General features: G+C 39.3%; 1 protein-coding gene across 1 annotated transcript in view; it reads left to right on the top strand.

Moving 5' to 3' along the window:
• The first annotated feature begins 3,548 nt into the window (after window positions 1–3,548).
• Window positions 3,549–11,802, top strand: part of frmd4a (FERM domain containing 4A) — a 211,210-nt gene continuing 202,956 nt past the window's right edge. The window contains exon 1 of the mRNA XM_088923580.1: window positions 3,549–3,606. Coding sequence (XP_088779706.1) covers window positions 3,574–3,606 — 33 coding nt within the window. The 5' untranslated portion in view covers window positions 3,549–3,573. The remainder of the gene's footprint in view (window positions 3,607–11,802) is intronic.

Below are 11,802 nucleotides of genomic sequence, written 5' to 3'. Positions count from 1 at the left end.
AGGAAATTACCATATGTAGAAGATGAGGTGAATAAATAAAAGGTTTAAAATGTATATTGTCAGCAGTGTTACTAAGGAGACAGATGAGTTCAAAGGTTTTTATAATGGCCTTAGCAATTCACTTTGTACTGATGTTACCATAGCAACAGCCTGATGCTGCCTTTGGTAGAGCGGCTGGTTTAGATGGTCATGTGCTCCGTGCTGATAATAAAAGGAACAGCTGATCTTGTCCTAATTGGCGGTATGGCGGCTATGCTGTAGGTTGCTACTGATATTTTGACATGGATTCCCTCCAGCTTTTACATTATTTGCCTACTTTTAATTGATTACTGTGATATTATACATGCAGTGGATACACAATTCTATTGAACACTGACTGAACAGTCAACTGCGCACACAGTATAAAACAAAATCATCCTGAACACCGAATCTAAAGAACAAAAACATAAACTTTTCTAGTATCATATTTCATATTATTATTATTGTATTCATTATTTTAGGAATTTCTCAGTATCCTCTACTGAGTATGCATGTTTTCCTCAGCCTGTACATCATCTTCTCTTTAGTAAGAAGTTACCCAGTGCCCTCTCAGACATTGGGCACTCACTGATTCACTTTTTTCATCAGTTTACCAAGTGAGAGAAAACTCCGCTCAACTTACTGTGTTCCTTGGTTGCATACAACAGATCAAAAACAGATGGGGCTTTTATTGTCAAGTGACAGCTGAATGGCATCCCTCCTGTCTGGACAATCACTCTGCCTTGGTACTTGTCAGATTACAGCGTGGGTATTGACACCGGTGCTCTGCCTAATTCCCCAAAGAAGCCTCACACAGGATGTAAATAAGGGTTTTTGGAAAAAAAAAATCTTTGCCATTATTCACTGGTAGTGTTTCAGTAGGTAGTGTTTCAGTGTTTCATACATACACCGTTTAAGATTTGGAGAAGAAGGCTGATTGCTTCCTCCAGCCAGATTTCTGCTTAAATGAGTGGTGTAAAGTATCTCATTTTTAATTCTCTAATCCCCCATGTGGAACTGTTAACCTTTTTTTCTGTGGCAAGCATGGGTTTCTGCAAATGAATGGTTTTCAATCTGATTTTATTTTTTTATTTCTCTTTGCATCTTTTCTTTCAGTTTACACTTATTTTTATACTTTATGGCTTCTAATAGTTAGTTGTGAGTTATACAAAACTACACCGTCACTCCTGTTCAGTATTTTTAATGACTGTGAAAATCAATTATCTTTAGGTGTCCACAGTCAATCTTGGAGAAATTAGATTTAATTTTGGTCAAATTTGAGTCTCCACAAGTAAGGCTTTAATTCAGTTCTAGATACTGTATAGTAACAAACACTAAGAGTGCTTCAGCACCTCCAAGCTGTACGAATATACTGATCTCAGTGCCAAAGAACATCCAAATAGAATTTCCAAAAGTATCAAGTTAAATTTGCCAACCACACTGATACAAGAACACATACTGTATCAGCAGTTACGATTACCTGGATAATGCAGAATACTAATTGCTGATTTTTACTATAAAGTAAAACATTTTTCGTTAAAAAAACAGGTTGTTGATTTTTAAGGGACCTCTAAATGACTATAATAGTTACTATGGCATAGAAAAGTACGATTTCGTCACTGAGGACAAAAATCCTTACGGATCTGTCTGGGAAAGCCTGGGTTTTGAAACACCGCCCTGTCTTTTTTTTTTAAAGTAGATGCTGACTTTTTTTAAAAAGTAGATCCATGGTATGATGACGAACAGCTGCCATTTTACATTTCGTATATGTTTTCATCACAACCTTTTAAAACAAAATAAGGGTGTTGGGCAATACACTCACAGCAGCGAATGAATAATTACATTCAGCCATGAGCTGAAACACAGAGACAGTGCATAGTCTTCTTCTTTGTTCCCATTTTGCCATTGGAATGCAAGAAACAATGTAGGAGTTGAAAGAATGAGAGACAGGGCTAACTGTTCACTCAGTAGAGTTGCCATGTTCATAGTTCTGTTTCTCCTCTCAGGAATAATGCTGGCTTGATTTACAGTATATGGGCATTCACCATTTGTTTAACAAGCATTTGTACTTCAAAACCTATTTGTTTCAGAATGTACTATTTCAGGAGACAACTTTCGGTTCCCCCAGTGGGAACCTTGTGAAGAAAATTCCTGCTTAAATTGGAAGAGCTCCCAAGAAGACAGAAGGCTAAAGTTAACAAGATGAAGCATGGGGACAATCCACTGCTGTAATAGAGTTTAGATCTCCTGATTTCTGTGGTGGATTGCATTCAAGGGTTCTTTCTCATCATAAACACCATGTACTGTAGAAGAGAATATTAAAAGATGACCTTATCAGGGTCACATGGCTCCTCGGAATGTCTGGATCCTAACAAGCATCTTATGCCTTTTAACTACCTTCTCTGTGAGCTTCATATGTATGAACAGAAGGAGGAAAGGCAGCCCCAGTGCTTGTTATGGGAAGGCAGGCTTTCGTGAAGGGAAGTGTCTTTGACAGTATGGAAATTTTGCAGTTAACACAGAAGCAGCGAGAAAACTCAGGGGAGAAGGTACACAGAAACCTTGCTGGGATGTATCTCTTCGTTATGTGACAGCAGTTGGCAAGAATCTGCAGAGAACCACTGTGAGTGAAATGTGTTGCTGTGGAACGTACCTGACGACTGCAACTGAAACTGAGCAGGAGGGAGGATCTGCTCGGTATAAATGTTTAGTGTCCTTTAGGCAGCCACGGTATTATAGTGATGATTTTAATAGTCTTATTTTCCTCTGTTGACTAGAAAGAGATTTAAGAGGATTTCTCCTAATACCCTGTCATGTCCATGCACTTTAAAACCTGCAGACAGCAGTGTCAACAGACAGCTATTCCCATCTCTAACCTATTTCTTTTGCACATTTTTTTGTGTGTAAATGAAAAGGAGACGCTTTTATATTTGGTATATTTCCTTTTTTTGTCATTTGGATTTAACAAATCATCTGGGCTTAATGGATTTACAACTGGAGGACCATAAATAACTGCAGCAAGGGTGACTAATGGCAGACTTTGAATGCTGGTAAAAAAAATGCTGGTGCGAAGCAAATAATTTAGGTTAGGGAGGACATTGAGTCATGCACAGTTCAAGGAGAAAATAAAGAGATCAGGTTGCGATTGAATAAAAGTCCTCCTTTTTGTTCGGGGAAACAATTGAACCTTGCCAACACCTTCCAGAGGACCCTTGTGACCTGATCACAAGGGTTTGGACTAGAAAGCCCTTTCTCCTTAGTTTTGAATGAACTGCGCGGAAAGGCTGGGGAGCGCTTGTCACTGAACAGAGAACAAACGTAGCTGGGGGCAGAATGTGCAGAGAGACGCACAGAAGACTGTTCCACCAGAAGTGGTGTGCTGTAGCTGAACGGGGGATTTAAGTTAGGCAGATTCTCTATGTGCACGGCACATGTAAATGAAGGAGATCACGCAGAGGGGGTTTTGTTGTGGCATGGTTCTATTTGTGTGAGGATGCTTGTGTATCGCAGAGGCACATAAAGGATACTAAGGTCTGGAATGAAAAAGAAGCCAAAATGGAAGGACTTCTTTCGCCAATGAGAACGAAGGTAGGTTATAAAAAAAACTTAGCTTTTGGTGCTGCTAGGGGTTACTGGAAAGAATGCTTGAGAACAGGGGATGTTTCCTGTGAAAGGCGAGTCTCAATCTGTTTCTTGTTTGCCCAGATATGGCACTCAGAAGACCTCAGGTTTCAGACAGAGTATCTTAGCAGGGGTGTTAGCAGGGGAAAAATAGATTGTTGTTTTTTTTTTTATTTCTCATCTTTTATTTTTTTCCTTTCATTCTTGAGAACTGGGTGCCTGAAGAAATAGCAAAGCCTCTTCTGTGTTGCCTGTGGATTTGTCAGTAGTTTAACCTCAAAAAGCTTCAAAGAATTGCTGGCAGCTGTTTTTACTTTCTGGAGTGAGCATTTTAGTCATACCTACATTATTTACTTTTCAGATGAAAGAAAAGGCAAAGATTTTTGTTAGAAAATGATGTGAAATTAAAGCTACTTCAAAAATTGCCTGAAGGACTTTTTTTAATTCAGGTTTAGTGATAGACAATTGCTTTGATACAGTATTGCATAATTATTTTAAGCTTAAATACAAAACTGACTTAATATACTGTACAATACCAGCGCCCTAAAATAATGTACTGTATGGTATTTTTTTATTTCTTCATTAATGTTAGTTTACTTTCCATTTCATAGTGTTGGAGTTCACTTGGAACTATGCTTTTTAAGTGTTTTTCTGTTTCTGAAGGATAATTCCAATTTTCTAGGCTAAAATAAAAAAAAAACCTCACCCCTCAAGTGCCAGAACTGGCCTGTCCTTATGAATTCACTTTCTTGCCTGTTGGTACATTTAGACACACTCTCATCACTTAGAAATGCAAACTATAATATGTATAAAACAAAATTGGATTCATTCAAATAATGTAAGATATTCAGTTTCAATAAAATTTAAGTAGAAAATGAAATAGCAAGCATTGCTAATTCATTTTGGAGTAATAAATATGCATATGTTTGTGTTCCAGCCGACAAAATATGTTTTGGTGGCCAGATAAAATGAGATTTTAATGTTGTCATTATGTTTGCAAGAGCTGCCCACCAGTATGCTGGTGTGGATTTTGGGATGATTAATGTGCTGTGTGCTTTGCAATATACAGTGACGTCTTCTGCTGGGCTTTGTAACTGCATGGTTAAGATTTCTCTGGAGACAAGCTGGTAATTCAACTGTGTAGGAGCAGTGTGCTATTAGAACAGTGTGCTACAAGCCGGGTGTCGGTGCTGTCTTATTTAGTGTTCATGATAACACTTCATTATTATGTTTTCAATTTAGAAGAAAAAATATGGTTTAGAATTGATAGTTCCAATGCCCAGTACTGTGATTATTCCAGCTGACTTCAGAATTTTTAAACTGATCTAGTCTTCACAGGTTTACCATTTGTAGCCCACCAATCTAGAATGATGCCTTGTACAAAACAACAAGGAGCAGGTGTGGCAGACCCCAGAAGTCTTTTCTTTTGTGGAAAAGTGCTTCAGCCTTGGTCTTTTCGGATTTACTCTTGAGTATTAATGCAGGAAGAATACTCAGACCCCCACACTTAATTTGATTGAGCACTTAAAATCGTGTAACCCCCAATGGGCTGATTGATGTGGCTACTGTGTCCGAGGATGAAGGTTTGTTGGACAGTGCAGCTCGGCTGGGATGCTGTTTGTGTGTCATTGCTCTCCAGCCAGTGCGGGCTAAAATCACTATTAGCAGGCACTCATAGTTAATCCTCGTTTGATGGCTTTACAGAATTATCTCGCATGATTTCTCTCATATGAACTTTTTGGAAGTTAATCTAAATCAGGTACAGTAAAAGGCCTTTTCCCAGGCTATCAGGTGATCTATTATGGAGAAGCTAACGTCTGCCAAACACTTACAAGAATACCTGGCACAGTGTTTTCTATGAGCTCTGCATGCAAACCAAACCATGAAAAGCTTATTCAGAGCTTTTCCAGATAATGACATTCAAATCTCACGCTAAGTTAGTCATTTTAGAAGACAGCAGCTACAGCTTAAAAAAACTGACTGTGGATTTTGTTTAATCTCTGGGGAAATACTATTTATAACAGGAAAAAGAAAATTTCATTGTGTATGTTTTATTTTTTTACTGGAAATGTGTAGTACAGTATATTCACATAGAGTATAAACATGTTTATTCTATACAGAAACCTCAAACCCTGACTGAAGGATTGAATTAGAAATGGGTCTACATTGACACTAGCATTTAACAAGAATGGTCATTGCCCATTTACCTGATGATCTTCATTTATCACTTCTTTGTTGCAACTCAGAGGACAATTTGTACAAATCTAAAGATTATCTGGTTATTGTACATGTTTAAGAGGTGTTATGTCAAAGCAATGACATTGAAATGATGTGGAGGTTCCTAGAATGGTTTTGCAATGCATTGTATGACCATATATGTACGACATGATTACAGTACTGTTTACCTTTTGTTTTAAACTGATATATATATATATCGTATATGAGTTATATTCTATTCAAAACATGTTGCTTTTTTTGCAGAGACTATTCAAACAATCTTCTAAAATTATTTATCTGTCTCTTTAGAACATTATCTAGAACATATAGTAACAGAATACAGTCAACCCTGAAATTGAAAAATTAGTGGCAGGGTAGTTTTGAACCTGCTTAGTAGTTTTCAGAATGTACAGCAGAAAAGTGGCAGCATTTTGTCAGCTGATGAAAAAATTAGTTTGAATACCAGTTCTCAACACAGACTTGAGGATTCCCTTTATGGGGAAAGCAGAGTACACATTCATTTTCATCTCATGAAGCCACCTGTCCCCCTATGATCCTTTAAAATCTCTCACTAATTATGCAGCTATTCATAGCTGATTTTAGGAAAATACTGATACTACTGGTAAGCAAAGGAATAAAATTATTTAATTAAGTCAGGAATATTGGCAATTTGAGCAAGACTGAAGGGAAATTCACTGGGGTTAACACCCCTACTCTTGTCAGCCCCAACATGGGATTTTTATTCATCCAAAGGTCCTTCGTCACCATATGGGGTCATTGGTCTAGGAATTCTGGTACAGAGACTAGATTATCACCTACTCTTGTCCTCCATCACCACATATGGTAGTAACCTGGATTTTCTTTATGGCCTCCCATCTCTGGATTCACTAAGATCATCACTACGTAGATTCTAAGAACTGATGAGATGAGGCAGTAAGGCGGTAAATCTTCTACATCCAGGACATCCCCTCCATCACAGTGATGATGATGTATTGAGTATAACATGGCTTTTAAGACCAGATACTCAGCATTTAGGCCTTCCTCCTGCAGCTTCCCCAGAACATGAACATACCCAACCTCAACCATTCGGCTACCTCTATGATCCTCTCTCAGGGGGAAAAAAGCAACTGATTCAGGTTCTCCAAATGTCTGAAAACAGAGCTCCATCCATTCATTTTCAGTAATCCCTTACTCCAATTCAGAGCTGCAGTGAGCCAGAGCGTAACCAGGGCAGACCGTGGGTACGAGGCTGACACCTTAGATGAGAGTCCAGTCCATCACAGGGCATGATACTGCAGATACAGTATATTTTAGATTTGGGGTTTTCATGTTCATGTGTATTCGGAATGCAGGCAGTAGGATGGTTTAATATTCAACAAATACATGCAGGTGTCGTTAGGACAACCCCAATAACAATTTGTCCTAATTCCTGGTTGTTTTATTTAACAATACTACTTATAATAATATTTCAATGCATCATACATGCTTTTCATCTCAAAGAGTCTCTTAAGTGATTTATTCTTTGAGGTGACCCAGTACAAAGGGAAATTGCTTCACAAATTGAACTAAGTGGAAACATTAGAAAGATCAGATTGTAAAACCCCAGAGTGGACATTAGCCAGGACAATGGGGGTAAAACACTTAGCATTTTAAAAAGTGCCATGAATCATTAATAAAAGGTGTAGCTCTGGTCTTTCCCATCAGAATTTGATAACATCTCATTTAACATCTTCACTGAAAGATGGCCATTCCTATAACACAGCATCCTGGGTGACCAAACTAGGTCATTTGTTTGGACATTCTGGAGCAGAGTGAGGAGTGCCACCTACTGGTCCACAAACACCAGTTACAGCAGCAACCTAATTTCCCTTATTTATTTAAACATTTCCCAACACATACTGTACAGTATGATTATGAATATCTTTTAAGCACTTTTGTATTTGACTTTATAGACTAAACTGTTAAGTACAGTAGCTACAATACTTAGAATGTAACAGTTTGATTAGATTATAAATACAAATACTTCATAAGACACCATCAATTTCCAGAAGCATTGGCAGTTTTTTTTATATATATACAGTATATAATTTTGCCATCAGTTTGCATGACCCACTTTTTCTGCATTACTTTTAATCTAATCCAGTTTTTTGTTCATATAGCTTTAGTACATATAGTTCCCTCCAACTTTTTTATAGCCCCTCTGAAATCTGAAGAAAAAAACTTTATGTAATAAACAGATTTACATAATGTATAATGCGTTTTCCTTAAAAAACTGAGAAATATTAAACTGTAATTGTGATAGCACTGCCCAGAGCAGTCAAATTTGTCAAACATAATTAATATAAATTCAGGGTCAAATTTATTCACACAAAGGTCATGTTTATTCTAACCCATATAGCTTTTAAGTCCTCTTCTGACATGGATTACTGACAAGATGCCTCCTGTAGTGTGCAATGAGGTTATCTCTCTTCTGAGAGGACATTTTTGTCCACTCCTCCAGGCAAAATTGATCTAGGCTTTTCAGACCCTTTGGATTCTGTTTGTGAACTACATTCATGAGTTCAAACCACAGAGTTTGATTTAATTGAGATGCAGAGGTTGATAATGTAATAATAATATTTCTTTATTAGCCCTATACAATTTCTTGCATTAGGAATTCATCTTTTCACATACCCCAGCTTTTCTCCATGAGACACAGACAGGGAGAGAAGCTTGAGGCCAGAGCACAGGGTCAGTCATTGTATAGCACCCCCAGAGTAGTTGGGGTTAAGGGCCTTGCTCAGGGGCCCAACAGAGTAGGATTCCTCTGTCAGCCATGGGATTTGAACCAGCAACCTTCCAGTCAAAGGCACAGGCACAGATCCTTAGCTACAGAGCCACCGCTCCACCCCTATAGATGAGAACATTTATTTAATGTGTGGTCAATCATTTCTTCCTGGATTTATATAAGTGCTTTAGATAAATTTCATGCTGGAATGTCCATTTTCACCCAAGATAGAGCTCTTTGATGGGGGACACCAGGTTTATGTAAAATATCTTGGCCCATGTTGGAGTTCACTCTTCCAAATATAATCTTCAACTGTTACCTTTAGGTGTGTGGCTTCCTCCTGAATCTCTTGTCTTAAAGCCCAATACACTTGTTACGAAGCGTTTTTCAGGACCTCAGACAGCAGAATCCAAAAGGGAGTGAACAGACACGAGGAGGAGACGAGGAACTGGGCTGGTAGATGAACAGGGGGGTGTGACGAGCGTGCACTGGTGCTCGGGGGGGGTGTGGTCCAGGCAAACAAATCAGAGAAAGTCCGTAGGGAGAAAACCAGGGCAAAGTCCAAATGTCCCAAAACCAGGAAATCTAGGAGGAGACGAACACAAAACACAGTTAAAAGCCGGAACGGGATCCAGTGCAAGGTTGGGGAATTAAAACGATTAACGGGACCAGGCACTCCGAGTCCTGGACTCGGCTGGTTCAGGACGCCAATAGGAGGCCCAGCTCTCAAGCCGCGGATGTAAGGCGACTGTCACGCACTCTGCAGCCAGAGGGCGCTCCTACTCTGTCCTGTCCCTAGTTTCCTGCCTGCTGCCCTTCCGGTCCCTCTCTTTCCCTTGGGCTATATATCTCCTTGCACTCTGCCCTCGCTCAGCATTGACGTTCGGATGTCCTGAGACCCGCCTATCACCAGGTCACCCCACGTCCACTACCTGAGGGCATAGGTTTCTATACGGCACTCCTGAACTCTTTGCACTAACGAGCCCGGGCCTTTTTCCCGTTCCGCCGCTACGCATATGGGTCTTTTTCCGCTCTCCTGTTCCCCACGGTTAGTCCCTTTTGACGTCCGTGACAGAATGCTGAGCCACCTTCTGACCCTTTTTTGCTTTTTTCTTTTGCTCTGGGCTATTTTTTTTATTATTATTAGTCAGTTCCTCTATTCTAATCACTGGATATCACTCTGATCTTCTGTGCCTGTAAGCGGGTCCTGTACCTGGCTTTCCTCGGGTAGATCACTCCGATATCAGTGTTTGAATGTTGAGCTGGCTCTCCCATTCTGATTGCTGGATATCACTCCGGGCATCCGTGTCTGTGAGTGGACTACTGTCTGGCTTTCCTCAGGTTGTCCACTCCGATATCAGCGTCAGCTTGGTGAGTTCTGCCGTTCCTCTATTCTTTTCGCTGGATATCACTCCGGGCATCTGTGTCTGTGAGCGGACTATGGCCTGGCTTTCCTCAGGTTGTCCACTCCAATATCAGCGTTAGAATGTGAACGTGCCAATTGCCCAGTCTGCGGTATTTTTTTCCCGTTTTTTTTTTGTTTTTTAATAGTGTTTTTTGCCTTTTGTTTTGATTTCTCTTCCTGGTTTCCCCTCCTATTTGGTCCCCCCCACTCCCTGTGTCTTGGTTCCTACCTGATTTTTGGTTCCTATCTGTTCTTTGTGGTTTGTCTCCCTGGTCTCCCAGGTTTTTGTCTGTTGTGTTTGTGTTTGAGTACTTTTTTGTTTTTAGTCTCCAGAGCCCTACTCTTCCTCCACCCAATAAAGATTTATACCCCGGAGGAGGGGGTAGCTCTCAGCCGTGGACTCCCGGAGGTTTCCTTGCAGTTAAATGAGGTTTTTCCTCCCCCCAGTGCTGTGCAGCTTATTTTTTTGTATGGGCGTCAGGAGCCGCCCATGAAGGGGGGGGGGTACTGTCACGCCCTCTGCAGCCAGTGAGCGCTCCTACTCTGTCCTGTCCCTAGTTTCCTGCCTGCTGCCCTTCCGGTCATGGTTAGTCCCTTTGGACATCCGTGACAGCGACTTGGTGGTAGGCGGGCCTGCAGGCCTCCAATGCAGAGCCCAGAAAAGAGTGAGCATCTGGTTTTTAAGGTAGGCTGGAACAGGGAGCAGGTGCACAAAATCAACTAAAATGTGAAAGAGCCGGAGCGCCCTTAAGGGGGAGGGATTACAATCATGACAACAGTCCTTCAAAAGGCATCTACAATGTATAGTTCTAGAGGCATTGCATTGCCAAAGACCAGAATTTTGATGTGCATTTATTTTTGTTGATTTTTTTTAAATGAATGTTTAGAGATGTGAATAAATGTGATCCTCCTATTTTCAAGAATTCAATTAATTATTTATGACAAATGTGGCTTTGCTCAGTGCATTTCTATTACAATTACAGTATAACATTTTAGGTTTTTTTTTTAGGATGGAACTATCCAATGCATGACTCATTCTGTTATATGATATGTTTTGTTACTATATCACAGAGGGTTAGATAAATCTGGAGGGCATTTTACTGTGTTCATTGTTGTACTGCTGAATCTATGGTTTATTACAATTTGGTAGAACTAGAAAAGATGTCAATTAATTATACATAAAGGGGTTATTGTGTTTTACTGTGTGCAGCAATAGACTGTCTGGACTTAATCATGGGTCTTGTTAATGCATTTATACCTTGGGATTTACATAATTGACTAATAAATCTTAATGTGGTTCTCCAATGTAAAGCAATGTAATGATGAACAGGGTCTGCATTTAACCAAACACTGTAGATCATGTTATTACTTTATCCTTTATTTTAAAACACAGATCATCTAAACCTGAACCACAGAAAAAGCCAGAGCTTTTGTTTTTTTAAATTATCAATCATTTGAAAGGGTGACATTAACCTTATTATATGCTAACAGCATTTATAATCATATTAAAATTTAATTTAATCTGTACTTATATAGCTCACTCAATATACTCTTGTGTGGCTACCAAAATATAATTACACTGTTGTACATTTTAATGAAATATTTGAAGTTGAATCTTAACAGTATGAATGCAGAATATAGCACATTGTGAAATCAATGGCAAATAAAAAAATGCATTGTTATTTATGTTCATTGTATAACACAGTATGAATGCACAGATTAAGCCTTTCTCTGGACTTTTTTATCTCATTTATTTGGAGAGGTCAATGATTAT

Source organism: Atractosteus spatula, chromosome 8, assembly GCF_055471065.1.
Source record: "Atractosteus spatula isolate fAtrSpa1 chromosome 8, fAtrSpa1.hap1, whole genome shotgun sequence".
NCBI classification, from domain to species: domain Eukaryota; kingdom Metazoa; phylum Chordata; class Actinopteri; order Semionotiformes; family Lepisosteidae; genus Atractosteus; species Atractosteus spatula.
This window is presented reverse-complemented; position numbering and strand designations above follow the sequence as displayed.